This window comes from Dreissena polymorpha, chromosome 5 (assembly GCF_020536995.1).
Source record: "Dreissena polymorpha isolate Duluth1 chromosome 5, UMN_Dpol_1.0, whole genome shotgun sequence".
Lineage (NCBI taxonomy): Eukaryota > Metazoa > Mollusca > Bivalvia > Myida > Dreissenidae > Dreissena > Dreissena polymorpha.
The window spans coordinates 23,821,673-23,838,542 of NC_068359.1; the positions used below are offsets into that span (position 1 = coordinate 23,821,673).

The 16,870-nt window shown below is 34.6% G+C and overlaps 1 protein-coding gene across 2 annotated transcripts; it reads right to left on the minus strand.

Annotated features, from left to right (window-relative positions):
* Positions 1-2,007: 2,007 nt before the first annotated feature.
* Positions 2,008-13,975, minus strand: LOC127832408 (phosphatidylinositol N-acetylglucosaminyltransferase subunit P-like). 2 transcript variants are annotated; one of them, XM_052357868.1, is made up of 5 exons: positions 13,892-13,975; positions 13,487-13,593; positions 11,105-11,177; positions 5,327-5,445; positions 2,008-2,580 (listed from the first exon to the last, which is right to left on the minus strand). In XM_052357868.1, exons 2-5 carry the CDS (start codon positions 13,560-13,562, stop codon positions 2,477-2,479), a joined length of 372 nt encoding a protein of 123 aa, XP_052213828.1. In that variant the 5' UTR covers positions 13,563-13,593; positions 13,892-13,975; the 3' UTR covers positions 2,008-2,476. The 2 variants fall into 2 exon arrangements, with proteins under 2 accessions (XP_052213828.1, XP_052213829.1); XM_052357869.1 differs by having other exon boundaries at positions 13,888-13,964.
* Between the last annotated feature and the right edge of the window lie 2,895 nt (positions 13,976-16,870).

Below are 16,870 nucleotides of genomic sequence, written 5' to 3' on the forward strand. Positions count from 1 at the left end.
CAAACCAATAAACTGCCACAACTTCTGGCTTAGTGTTCCTTTATTTAGTAAACAATGACTAGAACATGTATATATAATTGCTTGCTCACACAGTTTGTGTAGCACTTTAGAACACACACATTGTATACAGCACCTGAACTATGGTCTTAAAACCATTGCACTTTTGTTATCTTTAAGTGCTTGTGGGCAGTAAGGAAATTCCTTAAGCTCATGTTTTATTATTAATCATGTTTTCAGATATTGGCAAATCAAATATTGATCGACCACACTCTCACACCCAAGATGTGTGCTCAATGGACTCCCAGACCCCGCGGATTGCCAGGACCTCTAGTGGAGGGTCAGGGTCATCTGCCATTCAATCCTCTGAAAGGATGCTGTTTAGTGAGGAAAGTTGTTGAAGTTCTTTTTGTCAGTTACAGGACCTCTAGTTAAGGGTCACAGTCATCTGCCCTTCAATCCTCTGAAAGCATGCTGTTTAGTGAGGAAAGTTGTTGAAGTTCTTTTTGTCAGTTACAGGACCTCTAGTTAAGGGTCAGAGTCATCTGCCCTGCAATCCTCTGAAAGCATGCTGTTTAGTGAGGAAAGTTGTTGTAAGTTCTTTTTGTCAGTTACAGGACCTCTAGTTAAGGGTCAGAGTCATCTGCCCTGCAATCCTCTGAAAGCATGCTGTTTAGTGAGGAAAGTTGTTGAAGTTCTTTTTGTAAGTCAAATTAGAATGATTTTTTTTAGATGGGGCACTGCTTCTTATGAGAAAATCAACAACATTGCTTATTTTAATGACAACTATGCATCACTGTTCATCTCTCTGTAGTGACCATGGTCAAGGTGTATGCTCATATGCAAATATGTATTTTAGGCAGCAATTCCATTTTGAGTTGATTGAAACCTTCAAAGAAAACAGAACTTAAATGAACTTTCAATAATTGACATTATGATTTTTTTGTGACATTTTTTTTGTTACAATATTAATATGCATGTATTGTATTATTGAAGAAATATTTAAGTTGTACTTGTGAATTTCATTATCATATTTCTGGAAAGAGGCAGATGATCTACATGTATATTGACAGCTCTAGTTATCTGATAAATTGACGCATGATTGTTGTAAGTATGTAAGTCTTAAAACAAAATTGTGGCTTCTGCCATTCAACTTATAAATATCACTTTCACATGTTAAACAATGTATAATTCACAATTTGAATAGCCCAGACCTCCTAACAAATGTTAGAAAAAAGCCATAGTGTATTTATGGCATCATTAACATATGTCGCATATTTATTCATATATAAGGGTCATGAATTCAATCAGTTCAGGTACAGCACTTGAGTTGTCTGATCACGAGAAGACACCATCAAATCAAATGAGCCTCCCTCTAAAAACAGGGGCTTTACTGCATGTGCATAAAGTGTTGTCTCAGATTAGCCTGAGCAGTCTGAACAAGGTTTTCAGGGATGACACTTTCCACTTTTATGGAATTTTTAAAATAAAGATCGTCTATTTTTAATGAAAATCCTGTTTAGGCAGAAAGTGTTGTCACTGTGGACTGCACAGGCTTATCTGAGACGACACTTTAAATACATGCATCAAATACCTGTTTCCCAGAGCAAGGCTCAAATATTTGACATTATTTGTTCTTTAAACTATTATGCCACTATATGTGTTAAACTTACTCTTGGTTATATCAATCTTTGGTGAAGATTGATTGAAAACTGTTGGACAATAACATTAACTAACAAGAGATGTGTTTGTCAGAAACACAATGCCCCCTATTGCGGCACTTTGAAATAAAATTTAAATATATCATTTGGCAGGATTAGAAATTATCTCCCTTTTAAAGCTAATTACTTCCCTTGGATTGTATTTTTAGACTTTTGACCTTGAAGGATGACCTTGACCTTTCACCACTCAAAATGTGCAGCTTCATGAGATACAAATGCATGCCAAATATCAAGTTGCTATGTTCAATATTGCAAAAGTTATGGCCAATGTTAAAGTTTTTGGACGGACTGACCGACGGACAGTTCAAATGCTATATGCTGCCCTACTGGGGGCATAAAAATGGTCAACCGACCAACCTTAATTAGTAAACAAGTTTACCTTACCATCTTTGATACAAGCATACATATAACATTCATGCAGTGCACAAATATCCTTGTACTCTGCAGCAAATATATTCATGGACTAAAAATTTAAACAAAACCTCTTAATCAAATGTTAAAAATACTCGCCTGCTTTTATGTATGTTCTGCTTACACAAAAGTCCATAAATTACTTGCGTAATTTCTGATTATTTGGCTGAACATCAAAATTACCTTTCAAGCAATATCATTCTATGCATGCCATTCTTACTTGAATGTCTGTAAAATCATTGCCATCATTTTGGATGTTCAGGTTACTCCACCAATTATCAGTTCAGGCTTTAATGAATTCACAATAAGTTCTGCTTTCATTTGTAGATCTTAAGATTCTGGTTTCTTCACAGGTACAACTTCCTGTTCACCTCAGAGATGGGCAGATCTGACAGGGGAGGGGTCTCACCAGGCCACATTGTGTCGCCACTCACTGCGATTGAATGCTCATCTGAAATGTGCGGATGTTGAATGTACAGTTATTAATCTGTAACCTGTTTTTATTTACAATTTGATTCAAAAGCATGATTACTAAAAAACAGCATGCAATACATGATATATTAAAGGATTTTACAACTTTTTGAACTCTTTCTGATCACAATATTACTTTAAATGTAAAGAGGTATAAATCAATCTACTACAGTGTTTGAATTAATACAAAGATAAATGATATTAGTTTTAATTGGGATAAAATTCACCAGGATGATTATTTTTAAGTTGGCTTAGCAGACCCTACCCAATTTTTTTTTATAAAGTCATTCATAACAGGTACTAGTTTTCAACTTGATGTATATTATCGTTTAAAATATAACATGTTAAAAGACAATTTTCATGTTGAATACATAATTTATGTCCCATAACATTTTGGTTTGTAAATCAAACTGAAGTATTTTATACTTCAACCACAATTGTATTGCTTTTCAGAATTAACACCATTTTTTAAAGATAATTATATCAAAAGTCTTGGGCTTATACTGACACTCTCTAGTCTATTTCCTGGAAAAAGACAGTACTTGACATTTTTGAAGAGGTTCAGAGAAAGCTCTGTAGTGGGGATCAAACACATGACTAGGATAATGCCAACAACAAAATGTCATTTGTTTCCACTAAAATCACCAACAAATTTAGTGCAGATAGGTTAGCAAAACAATGTTTTTGTCATTAACTATTTGTATGTTTTCCAATAAAAAGTAAATAGGCAAACAACTTGCTTAAATCCTCCATATACATGTTTCATTGTTGTCATCTTTCATAAGTTATTTTCAGTTTATTTAAAGTAACACTAGTAAATATGACCAAATGTAGATAACAACATCACAAAATAAGTAGATATTTTTTATGCATTTAGCAAAAATGATCTAAAAGTTAACCTGGAATACCAAACAAAAGGTAAGGGTAAAAGTAAGGGTCAGTTGGGTGAGTGGAAACAAACAACTTTGTTTAATGCCTAAAACTGTGTTTGTGAAAAACAATGCCCCCTACTGCGCCGCTTTGAAGCCATATACCGTTAATCCAATAATATAATACGCCCTCGTGCATAATACACACCCCCGAGTTTGGTCAAAATTTATCGGTAAAAATTGAAAATCCGAGTAAAATACGCACTAAAAAATTAGTGTCCGAAATCGGCCATTTCCGAAAAAATGTGTAAATATATTTTTGTGTTGTAAAAATAGCAAATCAATTTGGTGTTGTCAACTATCTGTTACCCCGGTATATTGATCGGGATGTGTTATAGTGCTGTTGTTATGACAGTTGCATAATACATGTAAGTATCTCTGTCTATTGATTATATTACCATTGATTGGTACAGATAACACACGGGCCCCTTGCTGACATCGGGTCAAGCAGTCATATTACAAAAGAAAGAAGCAGAGATGCTGTTTTTTGTTTTCACATTTAATTCAATTTGACAATATTCCGGACAATAATAATTATAATAATAATAAAGTAATAAGAAGACAAAATGGTTACTTCCGTTTTTATAGTTGTCTAGATGAATTACTTTTTCTTTTTTCCAGTTACAAACTCGATACTTTACTATAACTTAAAATACAATTAAACCGCTCGTGTTTTTCATGATCTCTTTAATTAAAATACGCCGCTGTCATTAAGGCTAAGTTGGGAGTAAAAAACAAATTAATTAATTATCACCTTTCAATTTAATTCGGCAATCGGCAGACAGTTGTAATAGACTCTATTAGCATCATAAAACTAATTATTTAATTACCACTCTTTACTTCAGATATGGTTAATATGCGGTAGAAAGATAAATAGTGGTCAGCTAAGAAATATTTATTTATGGGTATTGTCAGGTTTTTTTTTCATTTGCTAATCTCTTTATACGACTTAGCGTCCAGTCGTTATTTTGTAGGCAGACGACGATATTTACTGTGTATACAGTGTCTGCGCATGGATGACCCAACATTATCCGATAGCTCCTCCCGTTCTCACGTTTCATTCGACAACGTCATTTCATGTGTAAGCGAGCTCAATGTTGATTAGTCAGCTTCCATGCGCACTTCAATAACAATAAGGTCAAGCGATGTCTAATAATCGGGTACAGACCGGGTTTTGTTTACTGTTCGAATTGCGAACACTTTCATTAAAACAAAGAGACAAATATCGCAAACCAGTCCGATATAAATGGTGGATGTTTTCAATGAAATTTTACTAGATTTTCGCATTTTCACAAATAAGATTTTTATTGAGCCAAATTCTCAATATTTTTGCAAATGACTCAAATGGCGAACGACAGCGCGAGCCCTGTTGCACCCCTTTGATGTAATGGTGTAGTTCAAAATGGCTGCCGCGAAGCGAATAACAGCGATTAAGTTGAAAATTTGCACAGGAAAAATTTTGTTCTGCTCTAAACTCGTATATTATACGCACCCCCTACTTGAAGAAAAAATCGGCAGGTAAAAAAGTGCGTTTTATATTTGTAGATTTACGGTATTTGATCTTGAAGGATGACCTTGACCTTTCAACACTCAAAATGTGCTGCTTCATGAGATACACATGCATGCCAAATATCAAGTTATTACCAAGGTTAAAGTCTTGGGACAGAATGACAGACAGACAGACAGACAGACAGGCCAAAAACAATATACCCTGATCAATCGATCTGGGGGCATAATAACTGAATAATGCTCAATAATAAGAAAAATCAAAACATTGTCTAGCAGCATATTTCATACCAGTGATCAATGTCCGTGAATCAAGAGCTGGTGTACAGAGGTGGATGTATCCAAACCAGGCTGGGTAGGCCAGCAGCCACAGTACGCACAGGTAGCATGGCACTGCTACAGCCCAGTACCTAACACAAAATACAGCCTGATATAAATCCAATCTGGAACAAAAAATGCATCTTTAAAAAAACTTCGGTAAATTTGTGTACTTTTTGTATGCAAGTACTAACAAATTGGCATTGTTTTAACATCACATTTGCTAAGGTACTAGACTTTCAGAACTTGAAAAGGGGAAAAACTCACATTTTGAAATATTTTTGTATATTTCAAAATTCAATTTTGAAATCCATCTCACAAAAAACAACACTGATATAACTACAGTTGGAAACCATTAAAAGTGTGTTCTTTGTTGGTTTCACTTTTCCATAGATACTTTAAAATATTTATCTTTAAAATACAAAGTTCCCTCTAGTGGGAAACAGACGTGCTCAAATATAAGGTATCAGACCCCTTCCAACAGAAGTGAACAAACAGTTGTGACTAAAAAAAATCCATTGAGTCATTGACAAACATTTTCAGGGGGTTTTCTGCTATGTAAAGAAAGGCCGTAAAACGACCCAATACCAAAGCAAACGGACCCGATCCCAAACCATAATTATAAAAAAAATCAGAATTTCCAAAAAGAAAATAGTTTTTTTTTTAATTAGTGTCATATGACTTATGATTATTAAACTCTATATCTCAGGCCTTGAAGAATTTTTCCAGAGCAACTCGCCCTGCAGGGCGAGTAGGCCTGACAATCCACTCACCCTTCACTTAATAATTTACTCGCCCTGCATATAAAAAAAATATATATCTATATTTATAGTTATGATCATCCAGAACCTTTTTGTAAACTTTCTGTTTATTAATAATTATTGTTTCTGTTTATATTAAATTAAATATAAGAAGTATTATAATTAACCAGTTATGTATTATTTTTTATTTACATTAAAATGAAATTGTATTCTTCACGGAATTACCAATATATTTAACTGTTTTTTTTTCACTTTTAATCGATTAGCTAAGAGCACTGAAACCTACGAAAAGAGCGCAGCCGATTTAGAGATTTATTTTTACTGTGCCCATGACGTCATTTTTCATTGTCAAAACGAAATTGCAGTTTCTTTGTGTACTAAACCTTTTTTTTGTTCGTTCGATTTTTTTTTCGCAATTTGTATCGATGTGGCAGGAGTTCTGGAACTGAATTTATATTTCTCAACTTGAAAAACAGCACTCGCCCGGTCGGTCGAGAATTTAACAATCTATACTCGCCCGGCCGTCAACTTCACTCGCAAATGCGAGCGGTCAAGTGGATTCTTCGAGGCCAGTATCTCAAATTTATTTTGTAAACAACCTTCAAAATAGATGGTTATTTTTTATGATTTTTATCCAAAATGGCCAGGAAAATACCTCTTGTGAATATATTTGTTGATAAAAAATTCCCAATTTGGTCCTTTTTGTCGATAAAATATTCCCAAATTTGCCACTTTATTGATAACAAAAATCCCAATTTGACCACTCTCCTTTTCCCAAAATGGCTGGAAATTTCCCTGATTTAAGAAGTTCTTTAAAACTACCATTTAAGAGACCAATAACATAAATTAAATACTTGGAACATACTTACATGTACAACTGAATACTTCTAATTTATTATTTACTTAATTTCTTTTTCAGAAAAAAACTCAACCCGGAGTGGTTTGAATCTGTCATTTAATATCTAAAACACTACAATGTAAATTCCAGATTTACATTATATTAATTTTGATTTTATCCTTAAAAGTTGGTCTGACTGCATTCTTCAACTAGCAGATTATTTTCTTCCACAATTTGATGAACATTTATTTGAATATTATATATAGTAAAAATGTATCTTCAGTACTATTGTTTCATGAGTGGATACAGTGTTTCAGATACATGTAACAAACATTAGCAAACAGTGTACTATACCGAACACTATGTCTTAAATTTTGTTTTTGAAAGCATTGCAACTGATCATTCTACTTTTATCTCAAAAACTGTTGCAAAACCTGGCATGTGTGTGATTTTGGTTAACAAATATATTGTGGATGATGCAAAAACTTGTGCATAAGCTTTTAGTGTGGTCTAAACTTTAGAGAACAGAAACTAAAATGCAGTGAAGCTAAACAGAACAAGAACTGTGTTCGTGTAACACAATGCCCCCTACTGCACCGCTTTGAAGCCATATATTTGACCTTTGACCTTGAAGGATGACCTTGACCTTGACATTTCACCTTTCAAAATGTGCAGCTCCATGAGATACGCATGTATGCCAAATATCAACTTGCTATCTTCAATATTGCAAAAATTGACCTTTGACCTTAACCTTTGGCCTTGAAGGATAACCTTGACCTTTCACCACTCAAAATGTGCAGCTCCATGAGATATGCATGAATGCCAAATATCAAGTTGCTATCTTCAATATTTCAAAATTTTACCTTTGACCTTGAAGGATGACCTTGACCTTTCACCACTCAAAATGTGCAGCTCCATGAGATGCACATGCATGCAAAATATCAAGTTGCTATCTTCAATATTGAAAAAGTTATGACCAATGTTAAAGTTTTCGGACATACAGACGCCATATATTTGACATTTGACCTTGAAGGATGATCTTGACCTTGACATTTCACCTTTCAAAATGTGCAGCTCCATTAGATACGCATGTATGCCAAATATCGAGTTGCTATCTTCAATATTGCAAAATTTGACCATTCACCTTTACCTTGACCTTACACCACTCAAAATGTGCAGCTCCATTATATATGCATGAATGCCAAATATCAAGTTGCAATCTTCAAAATTGCAAAATTTGACTCTAACCTTGATGGATGACCTTGATCTTCACCTTTCACCACTCAAAATGTGCAGCTCAATGAGATGCACATGCATGCCAAATATCAAGTTGCTATCTTCAATATTAAAAAAGTTATGGCCAATGTTAAAGTTTTCGGATGGACAGACGCCATATATTTGACATTTGACCTTGAAGGATGACCTTGACCTTTCACCACACAAAATGTTCAGCTCCATGAGATACACATGCATGCCAAATATTAAGTTGCTTTCTTCAATATTGAACAAGAGATGTGTTCATCAGAAACACAATGCCCCCTACTGCGCGCTTTGAAAATTTTTGTTTTTGTTTTGAAGGATGACCTTGACCTTGAACTTCCACTACTCAAAATGTGCAGCTAATGAGAACGCCGCTTTGAATTTTTGTTTTTTGACCTTTGACCTTGAAGGATGACTTTGACCTTGAACTTCCACCACTCAAAATGTGCAGCTTCATGAGAATGCCGCTTTGAATTTTTGTTGTTGTTGTTGTTGACCTTGAAGGATGACCTTGACCTTGAACTTCCACAGCTCAAAATGTGCAGCTTGATGAGAACGCCGCTTTGATTTTTTTTTTTGACCTTTGACCTTGAAGGATGACCTTGACCTTCCACCACTCAAAATGTGCAGCTTCATGAGATACACATGCATGCCAAATATCAAGTTGCTATCTTCAATAGTGAATAAGTTATGGCCAATGTTAAAGTTTTTGGACGGACAGACGCCATATATTAGACATTTGACCTTGAAGGATGACCTTGACATTCACCTTTCACCACTCAAAAAGTGCAGCTCCGTGAGATGCACATGCATGCCAAATATCAAGTTGCTATCTTCAATATTGAAAACATTATGGCCCATGTTAAAGTTTTTGGACGGACGGACAGACGCCATATATTTGACATTTGACCTTGAATGATGACCTTGACCTTTCACCACTCAAAATGTGCAGCTCCGTGAGATGCACATGCATGCCAAATATCAAGTTGCTATCTTCAATATTGAAAACGTTAAGGCCCATGTTAAAGTTTTTGGACGGACAGACAGACGCCATATATTTGACATTTGACCTTGAAGGATGACCTTGACCTTTCACCACTCAAAATGTTCAGCTCCATGAGATACACATGCATGCCAAATGTCAAGTTGCTATCTTCAATAGTGAAAAAGTTATGGCCAATGTTAAAGTTTTTTTCGGACGGACGGACAGACTGCCTGACATACTGACTGACTGACAGTTCAACTGCTATATGCCACCCTACCGGGGGCATAAAAAGTTATGGCCAACGTTAAAGTTTTCAGACGGACGGACAGACGCCATATATTTGACATTTGACCTTGAAGGATGACCTTGACCTTGAAGGATGACCTTGACCTTTCACCATTCAAAATGTGCAGCTCCATGAGATGCACATGCATGCCAAATATCAAGTTGCTATCTTCAATATTGAAAAAGTTATGAGCATTAAAGTTTTCGGACGGACGGACAGACTGACATACTGACTGACGGACAGTTAAACTGCTATATGCCACCCTACTGGGGGCATAACAAGAGCTGTCAAAGGACAGCGCGCTCAACTATTCATGTGCTTGACAGTATTACGTAAGCCATCATGGGAAAATTGTTCATATTCAATAATTTATTATACGATCTTTCAAAAATAAAAAAGGAAAAAAAAAAATTTTTTTTTGGGGGGGGGGGGGGGGGCGGGGTATAATGTGGGGTGTGGTAATTTATTAGACGATGTTTTAAAAAAAAAATTGGGGGGGGGTAGGGGGGATGGGGTGAGAGGGGGGTATAATGTGGGGTGTGTTTTAAAAAAATAATAAATTGGGGGGGGAGGAGGTTGGGGGGGGGGGGGGTGGGGGGGGGGGCGGGGATTCTGGGTAGGGGGGTGGGGTATTGTTTGGGTGGAATCCATTGTGGTATTCAGGTAAGTGTTGTTTTGTCAAAGTAATAATAAAATGTGATCATAAATAAAGAAGTTATGCCAATTTCAGCAAAATGTTCAATTATTTATAAGTGTAAAAGGGGCCATAATTATGTCAAAATGCTTGATACAGTGGTCTGCTCTTCTTTATAGGTTGGGGTCATGTTGGTAAACAAGTTTGCAACTTATAAAAGCAATATGTCTAAGGATATAGGAAATATTTGGCGTAGTACGCAAACTTTAACATGAATTTATCAATATTGTGCATATTCTAAGTATAAAAGGGGCAATAATTATGACAAAATGCTTGATAGAGTTGTCTGCTCTTGTTTATAGGTTGGGGTGATGTTGGTAAACAAGTATGGAAAATATAAAAGCAATATGTCAAGGAACAATGAAAATAAATGGGGTAGTACGAAAACTTTAATTTGCTGCATATTCTAAGTGGAAAAGGGGCCATAATTATATTTAAATGCTTGATAGAGTTGTCTGCTCTTGTTTATAGGTTGGGGTCATATTGATAAACAAGTATGCAAAATATGAAAGCTATTTGTCAAGGGACAATGAAAATAATTGGGGAAGTACGAAAACTTTAACATTTGCACGCTAACGCAGACGGTCACGCCAACGCCGGGGTGAGTAGGATAGCTCCACTATATACATTTCATATATAATAGTCAAGCTAAAAATTAAACAACAACACAGTTGATACTTAATAAAATGTACATCACACTTGGGCATCAAGCTCAGGTTATTTTAACTGCCCTCTAAACTGAAACCCCATGGGGTCAGTAAACAAGGAACACAACATATAAATCAATTTTTTGTGTCCAGAAAAAATCAAAATGTGATAATTTTCACAAAGAAGAACCTGTGGTTTAAGTTAACATGAAATGTCGTCTTAAAGAAGAGAATTTATGAGATTACACAAGCTGTTATAACTGTTAATAATGTTACTTACTTCTGGGGGAGATAGGAAAAGCCAATTGTGTCCAGCCATTGCTCAGGAAAATACGCCCAGATTACATAGACAACTGTAAAATATCAAACATAACACATACTCCAGTATACAGTATACTAGGTGGCAAAATAACTTTTTGGTCTTCATTACCAATGGGGTTACCAATCATTCAACATTTCAAAGCCAAAGGGCTTAAATTTATAAAAAAAAGAATTAGCGTTCCCACTGTGAAGTGTTATTTCATTATTGATATTCTCTATTACAGATATTCACTATTATTCTCTAATACATCTTATTTTGTTGCTAATTTTTTTCACTTAATATTTCAAAATGTGAGAAATATTTGTTTTTCATTCAGCCGAATCACAAAACGCTTGAATTTCATCGAAATATAATAAGTGCATGAACAACATAGAGAATATAGGGCACACGAATAATGCTGACGTTATCCAAATCGAGGTATAGTCTAAAACCATACGATACCGGATCGAACTACGCTTTGTTGAAAAAAGTGAAACAGCTGATGTCATTAACGTTTTTTTCCCAATTGAGAATATATTTAGAAAATTTTAGGAAAAAAGTATACTTTCAGTCTTGGCATTAATTTTTTTTAGGCTACCAGCTTTGAAATTTCACTAGCCCAAATCAATTTTAACTAGCCCGAATTAAAAGTTATAATTCTGTTACATGTGTAACTATGTTTGTATTGATGAAACATAGAACAATAAAGATTAAACAAATAAACACTTGATTCTGTTTTTATTCACAGTTAATATCTTACAAAAAAATTAACACAAGGTCTCCTGACATCTCCATTCCATCATGGTCATTGTCTGAGTCTCCGACATCCAGGTCTGACATATCATGTATGCTCCTTAAGGTGGCCTGAAAAAAAAACAATTGTATAACATGATATCCAGGAGTTTTTCAGCACTGTCTGCGCCTACGGACAACGGAGGCACTCCCAAAGCAAACGGACCCGATCCCAAACCGAAATTATAAAAAAAATCCCAATTTCCAAAAAAAAAAAAATTTTTTTTTTTTTTTAAGAATGAAGTGTCTTATAACTTGTGTGACTAACCAGTGTTTGTTTTGGTCAAAAATATTTGCTATAAGGTTTTGACTGTTCAATTCTTATCACAGAGTGTAACTGTTACTGAAAAACAAAACTGCAGTAATTGAATTAACGTTGAACATGCCCAATATTGCATCTGTTTACATGAAGAAGACAAAATAACCAAATAAAAACAAATTTATTTGTTAAACCACTGAATTATTTAAGCATGATTAATTCACAATTTTTTCCCAAATGAGCCGTTTCATCGAAGCAAAAATTCCCAAAATGACCAATTTTGTCGATAAAAAATTCCCAATTTGGTCAGACTCCTTTTCCCAAAATAGGCAGAAAAACCCCTGATATCCTTTTCCAAACGAATATCTGAATAAAGTAAATAAAATGTCAAACTAGCAATAATACCTGTGCATAAGACGTAGCACAAGGAGGCAACTTTTCTGCCCAAACTTCTGAGTATTCTAAATCTAAAACCACATTTGTAGAAGTAGTTCTACTGCCTAAGCCACATATGGTTTGTCTCCGATTTGCCGATTGTACCAGCATCTAAAATGCAGTATAATACACCTTTGAATTTACTGTCAGGATTTGTTCGTTAAATAATTGATAAACTTTATCTGTAAAAAACTATACTTGTACATGTAAGTTAGTGCATGATATTTAATTGCATATTTTTTTACATTATGTATGACATGCACATACCAGCAATCAGCAATGCAGGCGCATAATCAAATTTCTCAATACTTGGAGACATCAAAACAAAGCCAAGACTGATTATTTTTCCATGACATTTGGAATTTTCGTTTTGTTGTTCATATTTTGTGTTGCTACCTTCATTCTCATTTTGCGGTTGATGTTTGTGCGCTGCGCCCTCAAAATAACACAGAAAATACATTAAAATAAATGTATCGCCGCAAGTTCTCCACCAAGTAATAATAGTTGTTATAGTGTCTCGCGAGATCGACTTACAACACTGTTCAATAAGCGTCTAATCAATAAGTGCTCAAGGGAAATAACCAATGCAGTCTCGAATAAGCGTCTATATGAAGCTATTTCGGACTCGTTACTAAGTTCGGACACGAAAAAATCACTCGACCTATCGGGCTACCGGCTTAGAATTTTCACTCGACCGACGCAAAAATCACTTGACCCGGTCAATGGTCGAACGGGTTACGGCCAAGACTGTACTTTTTGCGATTGGGAATATAGCCGAGTTTTGGCTGTAAAATATATTGGGCCAAAAAAAAACCTGAACATAAGGTTCAGTTTACCCTGATTCTAGGGATTATTATCATATAATGGGTGCATACCAAATACAACATAGGCAGCAAGGTACAGAACGAAGCCATATATTGCTCTTACAGGTGTTGGCGATGGGGAAGACATTGTTGGTGGTGGTCTTTAATCATAACCTCATCTGAAAAATTAAATTTGTGAATTAGCAGAACACAAATACATTATAGTTTTTATAACAGATCAAATAATACAATGTCAAATTATTAATGCAGCGTACTGTGTAAGAGGCTTATGAAAAAGAGCGAAAATGTTTTGGGACGAATAATGTACGGGACGAAGTTGACAATGCACCAGAATTTTCATTACCATTGAAACCCAAGTACAGCATGTACGTAACAATGTCTTAGATGTAATAAACCGCGATATATAAGAAAATGCCATATATTCAAGATAAAATAAAACGCATCACATATACTTGCATCATGTTAATTTCAGCAAATTGCGCAAATTCAGCAAAAGAATCTGAGTACGTGACGCATCGTTTGGTTCTCAATCACTTCTCTAAATTCGAAAACCAGAAGTCGGAACGGTATCAGCCACGTATGGTTCGAAAACCGTATTTTAAGAACTGTTAACATAATGTTGCCTGAAAAGTGATTACAGAGAATATACTTTGAGAGTCAATCAATTGCTAATACAACATTTTTGCGTCTTAAATGTTTAAATCTTGCATAATACCCGTTTTAAATAATTATTTTTGTTGTGTCTATGTCAAAACGATCAGATATTCAAAAGGACATGTAATAGAGCACATCACAATAACTGCCATGGGTTAATACGAGATTATTTTATGTAATTATATTTTATTAATGCACGAGTAAGTTGTATTTACAATAAAAATGCAGTAAGAATAAAAGAACGGTTTTAGAGATGACATTAATTTGGTAATAATAATGTATTTATAAGTGTATTTTATAAGGTTAGACGGGTGAAGGCTTATATTATGAATTTTAAGTATTTGAACATGCACGTACATATTGTTAAGATCTTACAGGATTGGTAGAATGCATTAAGTAATCGGATGTTTAAATTTCAACTGTTAAGTATAATTATTAATGTTAACGAATACCATTCACTTAATTTTTAAGGGGCTGATCTGGTTCTTACAAGTTTATCATTTTCTGTAGGGTATGGTAATTGGATGAGAAGGGTCTTTATAAAGTACCCGTTAAAGGCACTTTCCGATGAATGAAAAATTACGAAATTCACAACTGCCGTCCGAAAAATTCACAAAAGGGAAGATTGTTGGTACAATTTTGTTCCAAATGCGCATTAATTTTCTGAAAGTGAACAAATACAATTAGCCCTTGAACTGAACATTTAATCAAAAATGCATGTTAAACAATATTTGAAAAAGCTTTGTGCAATTAAGTTTCAATCAATCACGACGCGAATTTTCCCAATTGCAGGGTTTTTCGCGCACATTTTTCCCTATTGGCTATAGGTACCAGTACTTTTCCCAAATGGGCAAATAAACCCTGGTGGTATCTGGATATTAACACTGACGCATATTTACACTTTTGCCTCTCTTATCCATTGCTGTGCCAATTATATTTTTGTAAATATGCTGAACCAAATTTTAATGATTTAATAAATCAACCAATTATACATATTAATTGCTTAATGAAAGATTTGCTGCCTTCCTGTTATTTGACAATATACGTTTTTACTGAAGATCAGGCCATATAACCGGGTATATATTCTCTTTTCGACGATGTATTAAAATGAAATAAATCCCAAGTATTTCTTTCGCAACATTATCACATATTGATATACATTATTTTGCACTGCAAATTTGAAGCGAGTTATAGAAAACTTACAAATTAAAACACGAGATCATTGACAAAGCATATAAGGACAAACAAGATAGAACATATTTCCACACAGTTTAAAAGAGGTTTTACGTTGAATATGTTTTTCAAAAACTGGAATGAAAATTCGAGATAAAATGGGACTATTAAAAGAAGCCACGTACATCTAACTGTTTTTCTACGTACATTTCTATTGAGTGTAAGCAAAATAGCGCAGTATTTTTCAAATAATGTTTAAAATCCAAGCAGTTGCTTCATAAAACAAGTTTTATTTAAGCATGCGTTGGTGGCTGTAAGCAATACATTTGATAATAATTAATATAATCAGTCATAGCCATCTATGTTTAATGGTTTAACAAATGGGCAATTAAGTCTAATCATACGGTTAAATTGGAAGTGAAGTAAAATGATACGAATTCGATCGATGAAAAGGCTAAGCTTCCTCGGCGTCAATGTCTTGATTGGGGATGCAGCTATAGAGGGTGTTAGACACGGCTAGATAAGAAGGACTTGTTGATGCGCTATCATGCAGATATGATTATCGACATGCAAGTATTGAAAACACATCATTTTATAAATTCTAACTGAATAGTATTTTCAGTTAAGTTATTTTACATGATACAGTATTCTGCATATCTAAAGTTAGTTTATATCCTATATACTATTATCCTGCTATGTTAGATTTTGGCATCTTGTTTTTCTGTAATTAGGGTAATATATTACAATCATTTGAAACTTGTATAAGCCAACAATACACAGAGCTTGTTGTTACTTATTATGAATAAGTAAACCACAGCTGAAGACGGATGCATTGGGCAAAAGTTCTCATGACCATGGTGCAGTGCTTTCCAAGAAGAGGGAAACAACTTATGTAAAAATGACCATGTGATACCTGCCTAGCTTTATCAAAATTGTATCATTTAAGCAAAAGACTTCAAAAAGGTCCCTCTGCCATCTTTGAATTGCCTTTTGGGCGCAGATACTGAACGGGCTCTGATTCGCTGAAAATGATTTTAACAATCCGGAAACTGGTGTTAACTACACGTTGCTGTATAAGAGAAAAGGTGATGGCCCTGACCTTCATTGTTAGCTAAACTTCAAGCGTTGGTCAGGTGCAATATATTGACCTCTGTTGTTGTCTTTCTATGTGTAACGTTTTGTGTGTGTGTTTTATTTAACGTCTCTCTATCAGTCTAGTTCAGTAAAAGTTTTATTAATTAAAGGCATACTTTAGAAATTGTAGTAAAACATAAATGTTTGAGCGGGAATAAAATATATTTAACAATCACCACTCAATATTTGTTTATGACTTCAACAAAACGACACTTTTCATGTTTATAAATAAAAAAACACTACATTTTCTGCTTTTGTGTGGCTTTGTTCTTTGAACATTTTCCTGATGTACGAAAAAAGAACAGCAACTAAATATTACGCTTCGGAACTTTTTCCACAAAATGTTTTTTCTTTTGCATATTTATAACATTTCTCCTTATACAACCGGCTCGTCAATCAGTATTTTCAGATAAAACTGCACTTAATGTTTCGTAACTAAATACATTTATTTAATTACAGCTTCTTTGTACCAGG